Source organism: Mustela nivalis (assembly GCF_964662115.1).
Source record: "Mustela nivalis genome assembly, chromosome: 19".
NCBI classification, from domain to species: domain Eukaryota; kingdom Metazoa; phylum Chordata; class Mammalia; order Carnivora; family Mustelidae; genus Mustela; species Mustela nivalis.
This window is the reverse complement of record NC_139038.1, coordinates 16,137,080-16,158,499: the sequence shown is the minus strand read 5'-3', so window position 1 is coordinate 16,158,499 and position 21,420 is coordinate 16,137,080. Positions and strand designations below refer to the sequence as shown.

At 42.0% G+C, this 21,420-nt stretch overlaps 1 protein-coding gene and 1 pseudogene across 9 annotated transcripts in view; one reads left to right on the top strand and one right to left on the bottom strand.

Moving 5' to 3' along the window:
• The first annotated feature begins 4,104 nt into the window (after nucleotides 1–4,104).
• The window catches only part of ITGAM (integrin subunit alpha M), a 44,395-nt gene continuing 27,079 nt past the window's right edge, over nucleotides 4,105–21,420 (top strand). For 4 of the 8 annotated variants that reach the window (XR_014306434.1, XM_082714290.1, XM_082714291.1 and 1 more), the window contains exons 1-9: nucleotides 4,105–4,244; nucleotides 5,591–5,699; nucleotides 9,870–9,973; nucleotides 10,284–10,354; nucleotides 10,499–10,616; nucleotides 17,535–17,665; nucleotides 18,102–18,247; nucleotides 19,460–19,613; nucleotides 20,641–20,791. Coding sequence is in view for 7 of the 8 variants with exons in the window: in XM_082714290.1 (XP_082570416.1) it covers nucleotides 4,217–4,244; nucleotides 5,591–5,699; nucleotides 9,870–9,973; nucleotides 10,284–10,354; nucleotides 10,499–10,616; nucleotides 17,535–17,665; nucleotides 18,102–18,247; nucleotides 19,460–19,613; nucleotides 20,641–20,791 (1,012 nt within the window). In the remaining variant the exon portion in view is untranslated. Of the gene's footprint in view, nucleotides 4,245–5,590; nucleotides 5,700–9,869; nucleotides 9,974–10,283; nucleotides 10,355–10,498; nucleotides 10,617–17,534; nucleotides 17,680–18,101; nucleotides 18,248–19,459; nucleotides 19,614–20,640; nucleotides 20,792–21,420 lie in introns of all 8 variants that reach the window. The other 4 variants (XM_082714293.1, XM_082714292.1, XM_082714295.1 and 1 more) reach the window with 2 other exon arrangements.
• Nucleotides 13,453–16,951, bottom strand: LOC309854858 (prefoldin subunit 4 pseudogene; annotated as a pseudogene). The gene has a single exon. The product of its transcript is annotated as a prefoldin subunit 4 pseudogene (transcript).

Below are 21,420 nucleotides of genomic sequence, written 5' to 3'. Positions count from 1 at the left end.
TTCTGTGGTTCCTCGAGTACAGATCCTTTACCTCTTTGGTTAGGTTTATTCCCAGGTATCTTACGGTTCTTGGTGCTATAGTAAATGGAATTGATTCTCTAATTTCCCTTTCTGTATTTTCATTGTTAGTGTATAAGAAAGCCACTGATTTCTGCACATTGACTTTGTATCCTGCCACGTTGTTGAATTGCTGTATGAGTTCTAGTAGTTTGGGGGTGGAGTCTTTTGGGTTTTCCATATAAAGAATCATGTCATCTGCGAAGAGAGAGAGTTTGATTTCTTCATTGCCAATTTGGATATCTTTTATTTCTCTTTGTTGTCTGATTGCTGTTGCTAGGACTTTTAATACTATGTTGAACAAGAGTGGTGAAAGTGGGCATCCTTGTCTTGTTCCTGATCTCAACGGGAAGGCTGCAAGCTTTTTCCCATTGAGGATGGTATTTGCTGTGGGTCTTTCATAGATAGATTTGATGAGGTTCAGGAATGTTCCCTCTATCCCTATACTTTGAAGCGTTTGAATCAGGAACGATGCTGGATTTTGTCAAATGCTTTTTCTGCATCAATTGAGAGGACCATGTGGTTCTTCTCTCTTCTCATATTACTTTGTTGTATCACATTGATTGATTTGTGAATGTTGAACCACCCTTGTAGCCCAGGGATGAATCCCACCTGATCATGGTGGATAATCTTTTTAATGTGCTGTTGGATCCTGTTGGCTAGGATCTTGTTGAGAATCTTAGCATCCATATTCATCAGTGATATTGGTCTGAAATTCTCCTTTTTGGTAGGGTCTTTGCCTGGTTTGGGGATCAGGGTAATACAGGCAAACATATCCAAAAATGGGCAGAAGATATGAACAGACAGTTCTCCAATCAAGACATACAAATGGCTATCAGACACATGAAAAAATGTTCATCATCACTAGCCATCAGGGAGATTCAAATTAAAACCACATTGAGATATCACCTTACACCAGTTAGAATGGCCAAAATTAACAAAACAGGAAACACCATGTGTTGGAGGGGATGTGGAGAAAGGGAAACCCTCTTACACTGTTGGTGGGAATGCAAGTTGGTGCAGCCTCTTTGGAGAACAGTGTGGAGATTCCTCAAGAAATTAAAAATAGAACTTCCCTATGACCCTGCAATTGCACTCCTGGGTATTTACCCCAAAGATACAGATGTTGTGAAAAGAAGGGCCATCTGTACCCCAATGTTTATAGCAGCAATGGCCATGGTCGCCAAACTATGGAAAGAACTAAGATGCCCTTCAACGGATGAATGGATAAGGAAGATGTGGTCCATATACACTATGGAGTATTATGCCTCCATCAGAAAGGACGGATTCCCAACTTTTGTAGCAACATGGACGGGACTGGAAGAGATTATGCTGAGTGAAATAAGTCAAGCAGAGAGAGTCAATTATCATATGGTCTCACTTATTTGTGGAGTATAACAAATAGCATGGAGGACAAGGGGAGATGGAGAGGAGAAGGGAGTTGGGAGAAATTGGAAGGGGAGGTGAACCATGAGAGACTATGGACTCCAAAAAAAAATCTGAGGGGTTTGAAGGGGCTGGGGTGGGAGGTTGGGATACCGGGTGGTGGGTATTGTGGAGGGCACGGATTGCATGGAGCACTGGGTGTGGTGAAAAAATAATGAATACTGTTTTTCTGAAAATAAATAAATAAATTTATATATATAAAAAAAGACCGGCTTTTACAACAGGAAGATATCTATACTTTATATTTTTTTCCTCCAGGAGAGGGAAGATTTTCTCCTTGCCCACCAACAACCTGCCAATAAGGGACTGTTTCAACTCAGCAATGAAAAGCCACTACATTTTGAACCTTTTGTTTATTTTATTTTTAAAAAGATTTTATTTATTTACTTGAGAGAGAGAGAGTTGAGCACAGGTTTATTCTTTACTGATGAATTTTATTTTATTTTTTAAAGATTTTAAAATTTATTTGACACAGAGAGAGATCACAAGTAGGAAGAGAGAGAGGGGGAAGCAGGCTCCCTGCTGAGCAGAGAGTCCAATGTGGGGCTTGATCCCAGGACCCTGAGATCACGAACTAAGCTGAAGGCAGAGGCTTAACCCACTGAGACACCCAGACACCCTATTGGTGAATTTTATTTTTAAAAGATTTTATTTGTTTATCTGACAGAGAGAATGAGAGAACAAACAGGGGAAGTGACAGGTAAAGGGAGAAGCAGAGAGCCAAGCAAAGAGCCTGAGTCCGGACTTGATCCCAGGACCCCAGGATCATGACCTTAACCCAATTGACTAAGCCACCAGGTGTTCCGAACTTTTTGTTTATAACAACTCCTCCCAATTCCTTCCTTTGCTCTCTAAAAGAGCTTTCCTGTCCTTTGTTTTTGGGACTTGCCTCTGGTTTTGTCATTAGCTTTTAAGTCTCAAATTGCAATTTCTACTATTCCTAAAAAAACCCAGTTGTGCTAATAAAATAACTGACAGTTTTGTCTTAAGGGTTAGCACATGAAATTATGATCTTATGTCTTTGAAAACAGATTCAGAAGTGAGTAGACATAATGGCATGTAAGTGTATATCACAGAGTGAGAGACATCATTTAACCATCCCACTATTGTTGCATTTAGGCTATACTTGTTTTTCATTATAAAAATACTGGCACAGTGAACAAACTTGAACATACCTTTTTGACTGTACTTCTCAACTATTTCTTAGGATAAATTTCTGGAAGTGAAAATTCCTGGACAAAGGGTTTGAGGCTTAAAAATTTTTTTCTTTTTTTTTTTTAAATATTTTATTTATTTTTTTGACAGACAGAGATCACAAGTAGGCAGAGAGGCAGGCAGAGAGAGAGAGAGAGAGAGAGGGAAGCAGGCTTCCTGCGGAGCAGGGAGCCTGATGCAGGGCTCGATCCCAGGACCCTGAGATCATGACCCGAGCCAAAGGCAGCAGCCCAAACCACTGAGCCACCCAGGCGCCCCTAAAAAATTTTTTTCTTTTATTATGTTCAGTTAGCCAACATGTAGTACATCATTAGTTTTTGACATAGTGTTCAACGATTCATTGTTTTTTTTAAAAAGCAAATTAATATTCAGAAAGTACTGGGTTTCTCTGTATCTGAATTGTCCTTTCTGATGGCTACAGAAGGAAGACAGCACTGGCCGAACCGTACTCTTTGTTTCCTTGGACAGGAGGGAAGGGCCTCTTGTAAAGTGTGTTTTCAGGGAGAAACAGTGTGACCTCCCACAAATGCTTGGTTTGTATAAATGCTTAGACACACTTTCCAGGAGAAGGCAGGCCCTGAGTCTATTCAGCTTGCTTTTCATAATGTTCAGCCAACCCTAGAAGCAGGTGGGAACAAACCTCCCCCCAAAAACCCCAACCCACCTTTGGTGATGTAGGAAAGATGTTACAGTTTGAGGCTGATGGCCAAGAAAGAATTCTTGAGATGTCTTTGGTGCAAAAAGGTGATTTTATTAAAGCATGGATCAAGACCCGTGGGCAGAAAGAACTGCTTTGGGGTCATAAGGAGTGGTCCGTTATATACTTTCAAGTTGGGAGGGGGCTAGGGATAGTGTAAGTCTCTAAGGAACTTTGGAAGCAAGATTTCCAGGACCTTGAGAGGGCTAGCTGTTGTTGGGAAAAGATAATTTATTACTGTCTAATAAAATCTTAGTTATGAGACCCTTCCGATTATATCGGTGGGCCACATGCTTGGGGAATGGTTGCTAAAACGTATCTTGGGGGTTTTAGAGATAAAGGAAGTTTCCAAAGGAATTTTTATAGTTGAAGTAGACCTACAGGATCCTGGGGTGAGGGGGTCAGGCTAGCATGACCTTTTGCCCTTAGGAAAGTATTAACATCAAGGCAGTTGAGTCCCTAGAGGAATGTCACTCTGCCTGTTTCAAGGACTTGTCAATGGGCTGTACTTAATAAGGAAATTTAATAATTTTTCTTCTGCCTCTTTTTCCCACATCACTTGGGACAATGATCTTGATGGTTTGGGCCAGGAATCTGGTTAGGAAGGGAGCACAGGCTGTTTGCAGCCCCAGGAAAAGGTCAAGCAGGGCTGGTGTGCTCCCTGAGCCTCCGCCCTCTTCCTTTGAATCGCTACCAGACTTCTGCCTCAAGCTTCTCCTTTTCTGTCCTTCCTGTGCTTGGTGGCTTTCTTGAAGTGGCTCAGTGGTATGTGCAGCCCCGCAGTTCCTGCTCTCTCCAGCTATGACTCACAGAGTCCTTCTGTTAACAGGTACACCAGGGACTTCAGCGGGAGGGGGACTCAGGGTCAGGAGGGGTTTTATGAGTCTGAGTGGAGAGAGGCAGCACAGAATATGTAGGAACTAGCCTGGGGGAATATAAAGAGGGCTTGGGGAAAGATAAGGGATTCGAAAAGAAGCCGAGAGTAGAACCAGACCAAGATACCCAGAGAAGCTTGGATGAATAATTAAATTCATGGACTATGCAATGGGGTTTGGCTGTCCCCTTCACTTTACAGACCAGGAAACTGAGGGCCCAGAGAGGTGGAATGATATGCCCAAGGGTGCACAACGCATACTGGATACTGAGTGTTTTTCTTGCATTCCATCTTATCACATTTACTTTGTCCAGAGTTCTGTTTTCCAAGAATCCAGGTGTACATGTTGAGTGGCTGGCCAAAATTTTTCAGTTTTGTTTCCTTTTATGCCTATGCTTTGTAGAGAATTTGTAGAGAATGAACCAAAGGGAAAAAAAGTGCTTGATAATTCCATAGGAAGGAAATTACCTAATTGAGTCTTAAGGAACCTGATTGTTGGGCAAATCAGTAGGTGGGGGCACAGGGCGGAGATAGAGACCGGCTGAACGCACCCCGTTCAACTATCAGGAATCAGCAACTGGGGCTTGTGGGGATCCAGGGAGGCTTCTTCCCGTCTGTTTTTATGCCACTTGTGAGCCATAGGTCTCAGATGAGCATTTATTTATTTTTAAATAAATGAGAATGTTAAGAATTTTCTCAAGTAGGCTTTACACCCAGCATTGAACTCAATGTGGTGCTTGAACTCAGGACCCTGAGATCAAGACCTGAGCTGAGATCAAGAGCTGCTGCTCATCCCTCTGAGTCGCTCAGACACCCTCAAATGAGTACTTACAATCTATTTATGAATCCCAGAGATGTTATCTTCCCCAAAGAATTCCATGTGTCTCATTAGTAAATTTTTAGAAAAGATTTTACTAAGCAATCTCTACACACAACATAGGGGTTGAACCCACAGGGTTGAACCTGTGACTCTGAGATCAAGAGTCACAGGCTCTACTGATCGAGCCAGTCAGGCACCCCTAATCAGTACTCAATTATTATATTTTGCATTTCCTTATTGAAAAATGTGTGGAATGCATTTTCTCTCTTGTTTTATTGGGCCACAAAACCTAAAATATTTGGCCCTTTATAGAAAAAGTGTGACAACCTCTGCCTCAGGCTAATAGAGCTGGACTTGGGAGACAGACATTTCCATGCTGGGTTTGGGTGAGTTTCAGCCGGTAGATGCATGGAGCAAGAGGGTAAGTTGCTTTCTTACCTTCTTATCCCTGCCTGATCCTCACCGCTTGTCCTTCCTCTAGCCTTGGTCTTACTATGTGACGGGTTCAACCTGGAGACTGAAAAAGCAGCGATCTTCCAAGAGAATGCAAGGAGCTTTGGGCACAGTGTGGTCCAGCTCGAGGGATCCCGGTAAGGACTGCAGGTGGAGGTTGTTTTATACTTATTCTCTTTAAAACATATATGCCTAAAACCCCCCACAATTTCCTTTATTTTTTTCTTGATTTATTTATTTTTATATCAGAAATACAGAGTTCTACATTTGAAAGATAGAACGTAATAGTAAAGTTTTCTCAGCACACACTCCTTTCCCCCATTCCCTACTCAGGAGGGTCCCTGGTAAATGGTTTCTTGTGGGTTCTTCCATAGAGGTTCTATGCTGTGTGTGCCTCCACATTTCCCTAACCCCTGTACCACACACAATTTGTAGCATGTTATACTCAAACTGCAGCCTGCTGCCTATTTTTGTGAAAAAATTTTATTGACACAACCTTCATCCCAACTTGCCATTCATTGTTTATGGTTGCTTTGGATTTAAAATGAAATCAAGAGTCTTCAAAAGAGAGTATATGGTCTGCAAAGCCTAAAATATTTGCCTATATGAAATAATATTTACGGAAATAATAGTACCTTTCCAGAAAAAGTTTCCTGGCCTCTGCTCTATACTGAACTCTGAATTTTTTTTTTTCTTAATAGAGCTTGGTGATTTTACCCGATAAATGTTTAAAGACCTTACTAATTATTATTATTTTTTTTAAGATTTATTTATTTGTTAGAGAGAAAGAGTGAGCGCGTGCAAGCAAGCATGGGTGAGGGGCAAAGGGAGAGGAAAAGAGAAACTTAAACAGACTCTACGTGGAATGCATGGGGCTCGATCTCATGACTCTGAGGTCATGGCCTAAGCTGAAACCAAGAGTCAGATTCTTAACCAACAGCGCCACCCAGGCACCCCATTTTTTAGAAAGATTTATTTATCTTACTCTTTCTTTTTTATGCTTGCTTCATAATCTATTATTTTGATGTACTATAATTTACATTGATATTACACTTAAATCTTCTTAATAGACATTAGATTGTTTCCAAACTTTTGTGATGTGAAAAATGCTGTCATTTTGTACATGTGCAAGTATGTTTGGAAGTAAGTTCCCAGAACTAGGATTCCGGGATCAAAGGATACATATGCATGTGTAATGTTAATAGGTTTTTCCAGATTACTCTTTATGGAGGTGGCAACAATTTACATTCACACCAGAAATTTATTGAAACACCTACTTCCCCACCCATTTACCAGCCCAGTGTGTTATCAAACTTATTGATCTTTGCAAATTGAATAGGTGAGATATGGTATCTCAATTTAGTTTTAGATTGCACTTATGTTTAAATGAGAGATAGATTTTCTTTTCTGTGAACACCTTTTTCTTATTTGTTGCCCATTTTTCTGTTGTTTTTTCTTCCTTAATTGGTTTGTAGGAGCTCTAACTATTGAGGAAAGTAGTCTGTGGCACGAGTTGCTAATCTCCCTCTGCCCAGTTTGTTGCTTGTCCTTTGATTGCTTGTGATAGTTTATCATGTACAGAAAATTTTTGTTTAACTTCAGTTGGCCAACATAATGGGTTTCAGATGTAGAGTTTAGTAATCCATCAGTTGCATATACACCCAATGCTCATCGCATGATGTGCCTTCCTTAATGCTCATCACCCAGTTACCCCATCTCCCCACCCACGTCCCCTCCAGGAATCCTGTTTGTTTCCCAAGATTAAGAGTCTCTTGTGGTTTGTCTCCATCTCTGATTTCTTCCCTTTAAGTTTTCCCTCCTTTTCTATGATCCTCTGCACTATTTCTCCTACTCCACATATGAGGGAAACCATATGATACTTGTCTTTCTTTGATTGGCTTATTTTTCTCAGCATAATACCCTCCAGTTCCATCCACATCAATGTAAATGGTAAGATTTCATCTTTTTTGATGGCTGACTGATAATCCATTGTATATTTGTACTGCATCTTCTTTATTCATTCATCTGTTGATGGACATCTGGGCTTTTCCCATAGTTTAGCTATTGTGGACATTGCTGCTATAAATATTGGGGTGCAAGTACCCTGTCAGATCACTATGTTTGTATCTTGGGGTAAATACTTAGTAGTGCAATTGCTGGGTCATAGGGTAGCTCTTTTTAAAAAATTTTTTTATATATATTTTATTATTATTATTATTTTTTTTTATAAACATATATTTTTATCCCCAGGGGTACAGGTCTGTGAATCACCAGGTTTACACACTTCACAGCACTCACCAAAGCACATACCCTCCCCAATGTCCATAATCCCACCCCCTTCTCCCAAACCTCCTCCCCCCAGCAACCCTCAGTTTGTTTTGTGAGATTAAGAGTCATTTATGGTTTGTCTCCCTCCCAATTCCATCTTGTTTCATTGATTCTTCTCCGACCCACTTAAGCCCCCATGTTGCATCACCACTTCCTCATATCAGGGAGATCATATGATAGTTGTCTTATTTTTAACCTCTCTATGCTTTTCCAGAGTGGCTATACCAGTGCATTCCCCCCAACAGTGTAAGAGGGTTCCCTTTCCTCCACATCCTCACCAACATTTGTTGTTTTCTGACTTGATAATTTCAGCCATTCTGACTGGTATGAAGTGATATCTCTTTGTGATTTTGATTTCTATTTTCCTGATGCTCAGTGATGTAGAGCACTTTTTTTCATGTGTCTGTTGCACATACAGAAAAAATTTAAAAGGTTTTAATTTAAATTCTAGGTGGTTAACATACAGTGGTATATTAGTTTCAGGTGTACAGTACAGTGACTCAACACTTCCATACAATGCCCAGTGCTCATCACAAATGGCACTCCTTAATCCCCATCACTTATTTAATCCATCCCCAATCCTTCTCCCTGCTAGTCACCATCAGTTTGTTCTCTATAGTGGAGTCTGTTTCTTGGTTTGCCTCTCTCCTTTTCCTTTTTGTGTTCCTTAGCTTGTTTTCTTAAATTCCACATATAAGTGGAATCTTATATCTTATAAGTGAAGTCTTACGGTATTTGTCTTTCTCCGATTGACTTATTTCACTTAGCATAATACTCTCTAACTCATCCATGTCGTTGCAAATGGCAAGATTTCATTCTTTCTTTTGGTTGAGTAATATTCCTTTGTATATATGTACCATAACTTCTTTTTTTTTAAGGTTTTATTTGTAAGTAATCTCGACACCCAGCATGGGGCTCAAACTCACAACCCCAGGATCAAGAGTCACATGCTCCTCTGACTTAGCCAGTAATGCACCCCAATATGCCACATCTTCTTTATCCATTCATCAGTTTATAGACATATGGGCTCTTTCATAATTTGGCTATTGTGGATAATGCTGGTAAAAACATTGAGATGCATGTATCCCTTTGAATTAGTGTTTTTATATTCTTTGGGTAAATATCCAATAATGTAATTGCTGGATCACAAGGTAGTTCTGTTTTTAACTTTTTTTTTTTTAGCTTCTTGAGGAACTTCATGCTGTTTTCCAGAGTGGCTGCCCCTGTTTGCATTCCCACCAACAGTGCAGGAGGTTCCCCTTTCTCCGCATCTTCTCAGCACCTGTTGTTTCTTGTGTTTTTTTGATTTTAGCCATGCTGCAGGTATAAGGTGATACCTCATTATGGTTTTGGTTTGGATTTCCCTGATACCACGTACAGAAATTTATTTAAAATGACTGTGGTCTGTGATTAAATGTATTCATTAAAAAATTTAATTCTGGTATAGTTAATGTACAGTGTTATATTAGTTTCAGATGTACAATATAGGATTCAATAACTTTTTTTTAAATTTTATTTTACTTTTTTTTTTAAAGATTCTATCCATTCATTTGACAGAGAGAGAGAGAGATCACAAGTAGGCAGAGAGGCAGGCAGAGAGAGAGGAGGAAGCAGGCTCCCTGCTGAGCAGAGAGTCCGATGTGGGGCTCGATCCCAGGACCCCGAGATCACGACCCGAGCCGAAGGCAGCGGCCCAACCCACTGAGCCACCCAGGTGCCCCGGATTCAATAACTTTTAAATGACTTCTTGGTTTTGTATCATTCTTAGAGAGGCCATTCCCCTTCCACAATTTAAAATTTTCCAATTTTTTTTCTTTGCGGAGTCTTCCTCCTATTTCTGGGGAATTGGGAAATACGTGTGAGGGTCATGGGCCCTCACTTTCCTCTGGGTGGCCAAACTTCTATGATCTCTTTCTCTCCTCAGACATCAGAGTTTGCTCTTGTCCCTGTGGTGATTTGTTCCTATCTCACCTCCCCAGGTTTGTTGTTGGAGCCCCCCAGGAGATAAAGGCTGCCAACCAAACAGGTGGTCTCTACCAGTGTGACTACAGCATGGGCAAGTGTGAGTCCATCAACCTGCAGGGTGAGTCACTGCCCCTCCCTGGGACCCAGGGATAGGTTTCCACCTGTACATACACCTGAACTTTCCAGGAATTCCTTTTGCTTTGGGGATGTGTGATTGAGGGGCTCAGGGGTTCAGCTCCCCAGCCTCTGTGTGTACACAGCCTTAACCTCAGACATCCTCAGGTACTCCCTTCATGCTCCTTTCCTAGGACTTGGGTTCCTTCTTGAACTGTTAGGTCTCCATGTATCCCAGGTCAAAGTGACCTCTGTTCACCTTCACAGAGCCCCCTTTACTCCCCAAAGCTGACCATGTATTTATGTCTCCCCAGTCCCCCTGGAGGCGGTGAATATGTCTCTGGGCCTGTCTCTGGCATTTGCCACCAGGCCTTTCCGACTGCTGGTGAGTTGTCCTGGGTCATGGGAGTGTCCCGAGGGAAGGAGTTGGGGGTCCATGGCTGGTGGAGCTGTGGTCTGTGGAGGGTGAGGTTCTGGGGTGAAAGGACAGGAATCCGGAACAACCCCGCCCACCTGCAACCTTTCCCAGGCCTGTGGCCCCACCGTGCACCAAACTTGTAAGGAGAACACCTATGTGAATGGCTTATGCTTCCTGTTTGGATCCAACCTATGGCAGCCGCCCCAGACTTTTCCATCAAAGCTCAGAGGTAAGTGGCTTTTGGCAGAAACTGCAGATGGGCAGTGTGAGGGAAAGGGGAGGACTGTTCATAGCTTGAGTGGTGACTTAGAGGTCTAGGTGCAGAAGCTAGAGGGACTGGGCTCCAGTAGAGAAGGTGGGGGAAGATGGGAGGGTCTTCAACTTTAAGAAAAGTCCTGAGAGAATCCATCAAAATCCTAGAGGAGTACAGAGGTAGTAACCTCGTCAGCATCGGCTACAGTAACTTCATTCAAGACATATCTCCAAAGGCAAAGGAAACAAAATGAAAAAGAACTTTGGGACCTCATCAAGATAAAAAGTTTCTGCACAGCAAAGGAAACAGTCAACAAAACAAAGAGGTAACCCATGAAATGGAATAAGATACTCACAAATGACACACAGACAAAGGGCTGATATCCAATCTATAAAGAACTACTCAGTCTCAACACCCCCCCCCCCAAAAAAAAAATCAAGTCAAAACATGGGCAGAAGACATGAACAAACACTCTCCAATGGAAGACACACAAATGGTTAATTGACACATGAAAAAATGTTCATCATCATTAGTCATCAGGGAATTAAAATTGAAACCACACTGAGATACCACCTTACACCAGGTAGAATGGCAAAGATTAACAAGGCAGGAAACAAATGTTGGAGAGGAAGTGGAGAACGGGGAACCCTCTTCTGCTGTTGGTGGGACAACAAATGCAAGTTGGTACAGGCATTTGGAAAACAGTATGGAGGTTCCTCAAAAAGTTAAAAATAGAGCTACCCTAATGATCCAGAAATTACACTACTGGGTATTTACCCCAAAGATACAGATGCAGTGAAAAGAAGGGCCATATGCATCACAATGTTCATAGCAGCCATGTTCACAATAGCCACTCTGTGGAAAGAGTGAATATGCCCTTCAACAGTGAATGGATAAAGAAGATGTTGTCCATATACACAACGGGATATTCCTCAGCCATCAGAAAGGATGAATACCTAACTTTTGCATCAACATCAATGGAGCTGGAGGAGATTATACTGAGTGAAGTAAATCAAGCAGAGAAAGCCCATTATCAGATGGTTTCACTTACTTGTGGAGCATAAGGAATAGCACGGAGGACATTAGGAGAAGGAAGGGAAAATGAAGGAGGGAAACTGGAGGGGGAGACGAGCCCTGAGAGACTGTGGACTCTGGGAAACAGGGTTTTAGAAGGGAGTGGGGTGGGGTGATGGGTATTAAGGAGGGCATATATTGAAAGGAGCACTGGGTGTTCACATGTAAACAATGAATCTTGGAACACTATATCAAAAACTAATGACGCACTGTATGGTGACTAATACAACAATAAAAAATAATAATAGAAAAGTCCTGAGGTAGCTACTCATCTTTGCGAGATGATTCTTCCATCCCCCAGCCCTGCCATCATCCTTAGAGTAAGTGTCTAAGTCTCCTGACCATAGCCTTTGAGGCTCTCCCAACATTATTATTTCATCCACTGTGCTCCAGGCACCCTGGCTGCCTCTGTTCTCCAAGAATGACACCAAGTTGTCCCTGCCTTAGGGCCTTTACTATTCCTCCAGGCTGGAATGCTCTTCCCTCAGATCTTAGCTCACAACCCATTATTGTCATCGCTGCTCAACTGTCATCTCCCAAAGAGGCCTTTCCTGAGTGGCTCTTATAATCATTTCCACCATTAATTCCTACCACATTATTATACTTTACCATCTTCATATCTGTATATACATATTTTGTTTCTTTTCTGTGTTTTCTTCTAGAACATTGGCTTCATGATAGCAGGAATACTGCTTACCTTTGTTGATTGCTCTTTGCTCTTGTATCTATTGCTGCTTAACAAATTGCCCCTAAACTTAGCTAAAAACAATAAACATGTATATTACTGTTCCTATCAGTCAGGAATCTGGGCATGGTTTAGCTGGGTGCCGCTGCCTCAGGTTTTTTCATGAAATTGAAGTTAAGCTGTTAAATTGGAGCTGTGGTCTCATAAAGGCCTGACTGGAGGAAGAAGATCCATTTCCAAGCACATTTACAAGATTGTTGAACCGAGGACCTCAATTTTCACTGGCTGGTGGCTGGAGGTTTCTCTCAGTTGCTTGTCACATGAGGTCCCCCATAAAGCAGCTTACAACTGCTCCCCCTAGAGCAGTTGACTTCCCTCAGAGTGAACAAGGGAGTAGGAAAACAAGAGAGAAAACACCCAAGAAAGAAATTAGTCTTTCCATAATCTAATCTGAGAAGTAGTAGAACATTACCTCTGGCATCTTATGTTCCTTTGAAGTGAGTAAAAAAAATCCATCTCCCATTCAAGAGAAGGTGATTATGTAAGGGTGTTATTTCTAGGAGGTGAGAACCTTGTGCATCATCTTGGTGGCTGCCTACCACATGCTTGTTCCTTAAACATTTGTTGATTGATAGAGAGTGAGTGAGAGTGATCAAATCTTTTTTCCGAGCTGCTTTCTGCCACTTACTTCTTCAACTGCTTGGCCATCCTTTTGCTTGTTTTTCAAGTTGCCTTTTAACAAAGGCAGATATGTCTTTCTTTTGTAGTTCCCCCCTCAAGCACTGCTCCTTTGTACTTTACTCTAAACAGATAACCTTCAAAGAAAATCAAGGTTTCCAGGGATGAACTCCCTCTACTTACTCCTTCTTCTTGTTCAAATTTTTGCAATGGTACCACCCTTGGCAGTGTCTCACTGGTTTTAGAGGAAGACCTAACTGTCCACCTTTCCATGAATCACTCTTCTATCTGGGCTTTTGAGGCTTTATCATATTGCCAACTTGAAGCCCACACCCTCAATCATCATCTCTCCAGGAGCTTAAATTTCTCCCCGTCCTTTGAATGTAAACATGCTCATGCCTACCTATATCTTTAAAAAATCAACCACCAGAATTGATAGCTTTGAAAATAACCTTTCCTCTCCCTGGTCTTCTCTACATCTTCTGCTATTTCTCCTTTCTTTCACCACCAAACTTCTTGTAAGAGTTCTCTCATCTTATTTCCATTTCCCCATATCACCATTCTTTACCCTCTGAAATCTGGCTTCTGTCCAACCATCATATACATCTTCCTCTTACAGATGGCATTTGTGATTCCCTAAATGCCAAATCTCTATCCTGTTCTCATGTTTACTGACTCTGATGTGACCTATAGATCATCTCTTCCTTCCCTAAACACCTGGGCTCCAGATTTCTCCCTTCTCCTGTCCTCCCTTCTTCTCCCATCCCACATCCCCTTACCACCCCTTCCTCTTGCTTCTTCCCCTGCCAAGGCTTCTGCTGAACCTCATCTCCAGGCCATCTTCCTCTGTCGCCTTTGCATATGTAGGTAGGGGTACCAGGTTTCAGCTTCTGTTCTCGTCCATGTGTTCTTCCTGCCCAACTGCATTCAGTTCTGTAGCTGCAGCTCTTACCCTCACATTGCTCTCTTCAGTCCTCACTCTTGGGATTCCATACTTTTCTTTTAAAAACACATTTTCAGCTCTTTTTTTTTTTTTAAAGATTTTATTTATTTCTTTGACAGAGACAGATCACAAGCAGGCAGAGAGGCAGGCAGAGAGAGAGAGGGAAGCAGGCTCCCCACTGAGCAGAGAGGCCGATGTGGGGCTCGATCCCAGGACCCTGAGATCATGACCTGAGCTGAAGGCAGTGGCTTAACTCACTGAGCCATCCAGGCGCCCTCATTTTCAGCTCTTTAAAAATTATTCAGAATTCAAACAGCACTCAAGCACATAACACTTCTCTCTCTTGATTATTCCAGCCTACGTTTTCTTCCTGGCATTCAACCACTGTTACCAGTCTCTTGTGTCTTCCAGTAATACTCTGTATTCACAAACATATACATATCTCTAATGTTCATTTTGTGCCACAAATGGTAGCATGTTGTACACACTTGATTCTTTTCATTTAACATATCTTTGAGATTTTCAAAATTTTTTTCTGTTTAATTTTCTTTGTATATGTTCCATACAGATATTAGAATCTGCTTATCTATTTTTGAAAAGCCAATACGTTTGGGGGTAATTTTATTTTTTCAAAGATAATACAGTTAAATTGGCCTTTTTTCTTTTAGTATACACTTCCCTGAATTTTAAGGTATGTATAGATTTTCATTAGAAGACAACATGAACATGGGCTGCCTGGCTGGCTCAGTCAGTAGAACAGGTGACTCTTGAGCTCCAGGTTGTGAATTCCAGCCCCATGCTGGTTGTAAAGATTACTTTACAATGCAGGACTCCATCCCAGGCCCCTGGGATCATGACCCAAGCCGAGGACAGATGCTTAACTGACTGAGCCACCCAGGCATCCTTAAAAATAAAATCTTAAAAAAACCCCAACATGGACAGAATACAAGAGTTCTGTTACTCCCCTAAAAACATCCTTCACGCTCTCTCTCTTTTAAAAAATATTTTATTTATTTATTTGACACAGAGAGAGCGAGTCTGAGCAGGGTGAGTGGCAGGCAGAAGGTGAGGAAGAAGCAGACTCCCCGCTGAGCAGAGAGCCCAACATGGAGCTCTATCCCAGGACTCTGGGATCATGACCAGAGTTGAAAGCAGAAACTTAACCGACTGGACCCCCCAGGGGCCCCTCAGTGCTCTCTCTTTATAGTTAGCTGCCTTCTCCCTCTCCATCCTAGCCCTTGGCACTCACTGGTCTGTTCTCCATCACTGTTTAGTTTGTCTTAAGAATGCTCCATGAATGGAATTATGACCTTCTGAGATCGGCATCTTTCACTAGCATGAGGTATTCACCTCATTGTTCATGCATGTTGTTGTTGTGTTACTAGTTCTTTCCCTTGTTATTGCCCAACAGTATTCCATCGCAGAGATTTACAGTAGTCCCGGAACCCAGTCTGTTCACACACTGAAAGATGTTTGGGTTGTTTCCAGGGTTTGGCAACCATGATTAGAGTGGCTAGAAACTTTCCATTGCTACAGTAATCTTTCTAGCTACAAAAAAGATCCCCTCACCTCCTTTTCTAAGAAAACTTCTGTGGCTTTCCACTGCCTAAGGGACAAAGTCTAACTATTTTGGGGGGATGGAAAGGCCCTTCCCAACTTTCCTCTGCTTAATGACATAGGCTTATCTCCATTCTCTTCACATAGATTGATTTTAGTAGAGCCATTTCAATCCCTCAATTCTGCAGAATTATTTTAAGTTCATTTCCTTTTTATCAGTCAGGGATGGTACACTCCAGTTAAAATAAGTTGAGAAGGTTTTATTTACAAAGGGACTAATTTTAAAGGTTTGTTAGAGTCTTAGGGAACTATAGTGGACCCTAAGGGCAAGCAGCAGCAGAGCCGTTACCACTCCTAGGCTGACTGGACAAGGAGAGGGAGAAATAACGAGAATTCAGAAGGAGAGAGTTGTGTGGAGTGTGCCTCCTTGAAGGAGCAGTGATTTTCCACTGAGGGCCACAGCTGGCCCAAAGCAACCTTCCAGGAAGGGAGTAAGGGGAGAAAACTCTGATCTCACTCTTCCCGCCCTCCCGTCTTCTACTGAGGCTCCTAATTGGGCAAATCCAAGTAGAAATCAGAGGCAAAGGAATCCCGAATGCATGTGGTTTATGTGGGCTGACTTCCTGGGGGGCAGAGCAGTTGGAGGAGGTAGAAAGTGGATTTGGGGCTGGGAACAGAAAGGAGGAGGATATCCAGCATGTTGTTGTATGTGCTGTTCCTTTTTCCTGTAACTTATTTCACCCTTTGTATTTCTGGCAAATTATTTCTCCTTCTCAGAGTTAGCTCTGAGCTAATACTACTACTTTTCCTGACTTCCTTGGGCAGAATTTACCAAATTTTCCCACACTTCATCCATATTCTAAATTGTATTAAACAATATTCAAGTTTATTAAACAGATCTTTAAAAGTATTATAAAATGTTTAACTCTCATCAGCATCAAGGTTTATTTTGCTCCCAAATTTTGCATATAATTGAACTCTTTAATATGCTGACATCTGCTGAATTGATTCTACTATAGACTCAAAGGCTTCAGTTTCTTCCTGCAAATTTTTCTTTGCTTCTCCTAACATTTCCTGTGTTTATTCTTGTGAATGGCTAATGAAAACATCACAAAATTGATAAGGAATCATTAAGCAGTAGTCGTCTATCTGCAAGTATGATGTCCTTACAAGCATCTTTAAATTTTGTAGTTTTTCTTGTTTACTTCTATTTCTTCCTTCAGCTATGTGAATCTACTTGTATTCATGAAAATTTGTTTATCTTTTGTTGATCTTCAAAAGTAACATTGGCACTGTGGAAAGAACCAAGATGCCCTTTAACGGACGAATGGATAAGGAAGATGTAGTCCATATACACTATGGAGTATGACGCCTCCATCAGAAAGGATGAATACCCAACTTTTGTATCAACATGGATGGGACTGGAAGAGATTATGCTGAGTGAAATAATTCAAGCAGAGAGAGTCAATTATCATATGTTTTCACTTATTTGTGGAGCATAGCAGATAACAGAGAGGACATGGGGAGATGGAGAGGAGAAGGGAGTTGAGGGAAATTAGAAGGGGAGGTGAACCATGAGAGACTATGGACTCTGAAAAACAATCTGAGGGGTTTGAAGTGTCAGGGGGGTGGGAGGTTGGGGGAGCCAGTTGGTGGGTATTATGGAGGGCACGTATTGCATGGAGCACTGGGTGTGGCGCATAAACAATGAATTCTGTTACGCTGAAAAGAAATTTTAAAAAAAGTAACATTGACATCTTCTGGCAGATGTCTTCTTCATAGTGGCTGTGATCATGAGATTGTGTTCATGTTTTTATTAAGCGTGGAACATGGGTTGGATATTGTTTACCTTTTATTTTGACTTCTTAGCAGAGAGCTGACATGCAAAAAAATGAATGCATTTAGTTAGTGCATGTACTAGTACTTAATTAGTTCATCCTTTCTTTTGTTCCCCAAGAGTGCCCTCGGCAAGACAGTGATATTGCCTTCTTGATTGATGGCTCTGGTAGCATCATCCCGAGTGACTTTCAGCGGATGAAGGCCTTTGTCTCAACTGTGATGGATCTATTCAAGAAGTCCAAAACCTTGGTGAGGGCATATGGGTAGGTTAGGAAAGAGCTCAAATATATGGCATCCAGGTCTCCACTTCCCCCTTTTACTTCTATTGCAGACATTGTTAAATTGCAAATTGGTCATGGTTTTCTTTCATGGTTCTTTTTCCTTCTCTGTCTGGATGCAGCTTCAGCTTCTTCCAGCCATCTGTATAGCATACGACTCTGGCTCATTGATAAGGGTTGATATGGGAGATAAAACTCACATATCCTCTCTGGGTGAGTTCTAGTACTTAGAAGTGGGAGCGGATTACAGATCTCTGTCCTGGTGAGGCGGAAGGATTGGGGACTGTATAGAATTTGGAGGGATTTGGAGACTGCAATGTTTCAAGATCTATGTAGAGCTTCCTGGGAGATGGGTAAGTGTGAGGCGAGTCATCTTCTCCAATGTAATGGCAGATGCCTGTTCCCAGTTTTCTTTGATGCAGTTCTCTGAAGACTTCCGGCTTCATTTCACCTTCAATCAGTTCAAGAAAAACCCTGACCCAGAATTTCTGGTGAAGCCAATAAGACAGCTCTATGGGAGAACACACACTGCCACAGGAATCCGCAAAGTAGTGTAAGGTCTTTGCTTGGGAGTAACATGGAGGACTTAGGAGAAGGCAAGGACAAGTGAAATGGGGGAAATCGGAGGGGGAGACAAACCATGAGAGTCTGGGGACTCTGAGAAACAAACGGACAGTCTTAGAGGTGAGGGGGATGGGGATATGGCTGAGCCTTGTGATGGGTGTTAAGGAGTCATGTATTACATGGAGCCCTGGGTGTTGTACTTAAACAATGAATCTTGGAACACTACTCCAAAAACTAATGATGTATTTTATGTGACTAACATAACACACACAAGAAGATCTTTGCTTAGGGTGGAAGGAGGAAGTGATTTTTTTTTTTTTTTTTGCTGGACTTTGAAGAATGAAGGGGCTTATTCAGACAGGGACGGGGTAAGGGACACGAGTAAAGGTGGAGGAGAGACTCGCATGGCGCACTCAGGAGCGACAGGTTGTGAGTGAAGGAGAGATGTGAGGAAGGTGAGAGAGAGGCTGCAGAGACTAGTTGAGGTCAGGTCACTTAAGGCAACTGAAAAGTGGGTGGGGGTCTACTGAATGTTTTAAGCCGTGGGGAGATGTCACCATATCTTGTTCGGGAAGTTCGCTCTGATATGATGTGATGTGTGTGTGTGTGTGTAGAGGTGAGGGTGGGGGTTGGGACAAAAGTTCAGGAAGATGAGCTACAGAGTTGTTGAATCAAACCAGGAAGGGTTTGTGAAAGCCCAATTAAGCTTAAAAATTTGTTTTAATTTAAGGGTATAATACTCAGTTAAAAAATCAGTTTATGGGGGGCGCCTGGGTGGCTCAGTGGGTTAAGCCTCTGCCTTTGGCTCAGGTCATGATCTCAGGGTCCTGGGATCGAGTCCCACATCGGGCTCTCTGCTCAGCGGGGAGCCTGCTTCCTCCTCTCTCTCTGCCTGCCTCTCTGCCTACTTGTGATCTCTCTCTGTCAAATAAATAAATAAAATCTTTAAAAAAAAAGAATCATTAAAAAAAATCAGTTTATGCAAACGTATATAAAGGCAGTGATGCTTTCCTTTCCTCCCTCTCTTCTCCCTTCTGCTGCCTTTCCAGGTCTTGGGGCAACCACATCTCCATGTTCATTCCAGGGGAGCCTAAAGCTCTCCTAGCTGCATCTGTGCCTGTGACTACTGACATTCCCTCCCTAGCATAACGAGTGTCTCTGTCTGTTCACATTTGACTTTTCTTTCCTCTTCCCTGGACAGAAGAGAACTATTTCACAGTAGCACAGGAGCCCGGGAGAATGTCTTTAAGATCCTAGTTGTCATCACAGATGGAGAGAAGTTTGATGATCCCTTGGATTACAAGGATGTCATCCCTGAAGCAGACAGAGAGGGGATCATTCGCTATGTCATTGGGGTAGGAGATGTGGCTTTCTGGCCTGATGTTTCTGTGGAGGGTTTCTGTTTGGATATACGTTCCCTTCAGTTTGAAAATATCCCTAAAACCAAGGTGGGCCAAGGGTCACTTCTAGCCCATATGGGCCTATATCAGTTAAGTGTAACAAATTAGAATTCAGTCTTTGAAACAAACGATTCTGTAGTTCAGCTGAGGAGTTTTTCTGATTTTGACTGGCTCTCTCTTATATCTGTATTCATTTGAAGGTTGGTTGGCAGCTTTGCTGATCTTGGCTGAGCTCTCTCCATTTCTGAGGGTTTCCAGTCATGTCTGTTTGCTGGACTAGAACGGCTGGAACAACTGGAGTAACTTGGTTCTTCTGTTCCCTGTGTGATCCTTCTGTGTGCTAGCCTGGACATGTCTTCATGGTGAAGGCAGGGGAACAAAAGAGCAAATTAAAGTGTTGCAAACACTCTTTGAAGCCTCTGTCTGCATCATTTATGATAATATCCATTAGCCAATGGATATTAGCAAGATGCATGGCTGCACCCAGAGATGGAAGCAGGGTAGATTACTCTTTCATGAGTGAGAAGATACAGCAAAGTTCTGGGGGGAAAGAGCTTGGATATAGGAACAGGTAAAGAGTTCAGATCATCATTGTAGTCAAACTACCACATTATCTCGTATGACAGAAAAATGTATCATCTTTGGTGCATGGTTTGACAAGTAGGAAACCTCTTCATAAAGAGGAAAAGACTCTCTTTACTCTGGGGAGACGTCAGCCCCACACCAAGAGACATGGCACAACAAAGGAACAAAAGGCTGTATTTCAGCTCCTAATAACTTCCTTGACAGAATGCCCCATGCAGAGCATTCTGTTTTACTCAACTTGGTGGCCCTGTCCCAGGGGCCTTATGGTGCATTCCCTCATTTGACATATTCTGTTTCAGAATCTTTTCCTTCAGATTTTTTTTTTTTTTTTTTTTTTTTTTCTGAATGAGACAGTTAACTCCAGATGGTGTCTGATTGTCACTGTCCTTGGTAACAGGTGGGAGATGCTTTCAATGTTCCAAAAAATCGTGAAGAGCTTAATATCATTGCATCCAAGCCTTCTCGTGATCATGTGTTCCGGGTGAATAACTTTGAAGCTCTGAAGACCATTCAAAACCAGCTCCAGGAAAAGATATTTGCAATTGAGGGTAAGCTAAGGTTCTGCATTCCTGCAGCAGCTCCAGAGGCAGTCCTTTACCCTCCAATATGCCTTTCTCCTTTAGAAACTAGGACTTCCTAACCCTTGATATCTTGACTCTTAGGATTAATTCAACTCTCTCCACTTCCTCTAGTTCCCAGCAACTCTGGCCTCTCTTGGTCATTTCCTTTGAAATCAAAGGATCTGGATTTTATCTCTACTTTGCATTGGCGATAGCCTGGAAAATTGGAGGGTAGGGGAGCCAAACCTCACACACTATTTTTCCAAGAATTTGGATATGCTGCCAATATTTGTGTGTGTGTTTCATTGTTGAATCTCCAGTGTCTAGAATAGTGTCTGGTCCATAGAGGATGCTCAATAAATGTTAACTGATTAAGAGAATTTTAAAAACTGGGGGAGGGTTCATATACAATTTGGATTTATGGTTTGTCTTAAAAAGTTGGAACATTAGACTGCATTCTCATGTGGCAAAAACCAGTTGGAGCCAAATAGCTACATCTTTATAAAAGGGGTATATACTTTCTAATTCAGCATAGCTGCCATCTGAGCCTCCTTTTGTCTGGTCACCATAGCATTTGAGTTCCAGCTCTTCTGCTTTCCTTATTATAGAAATCTCTC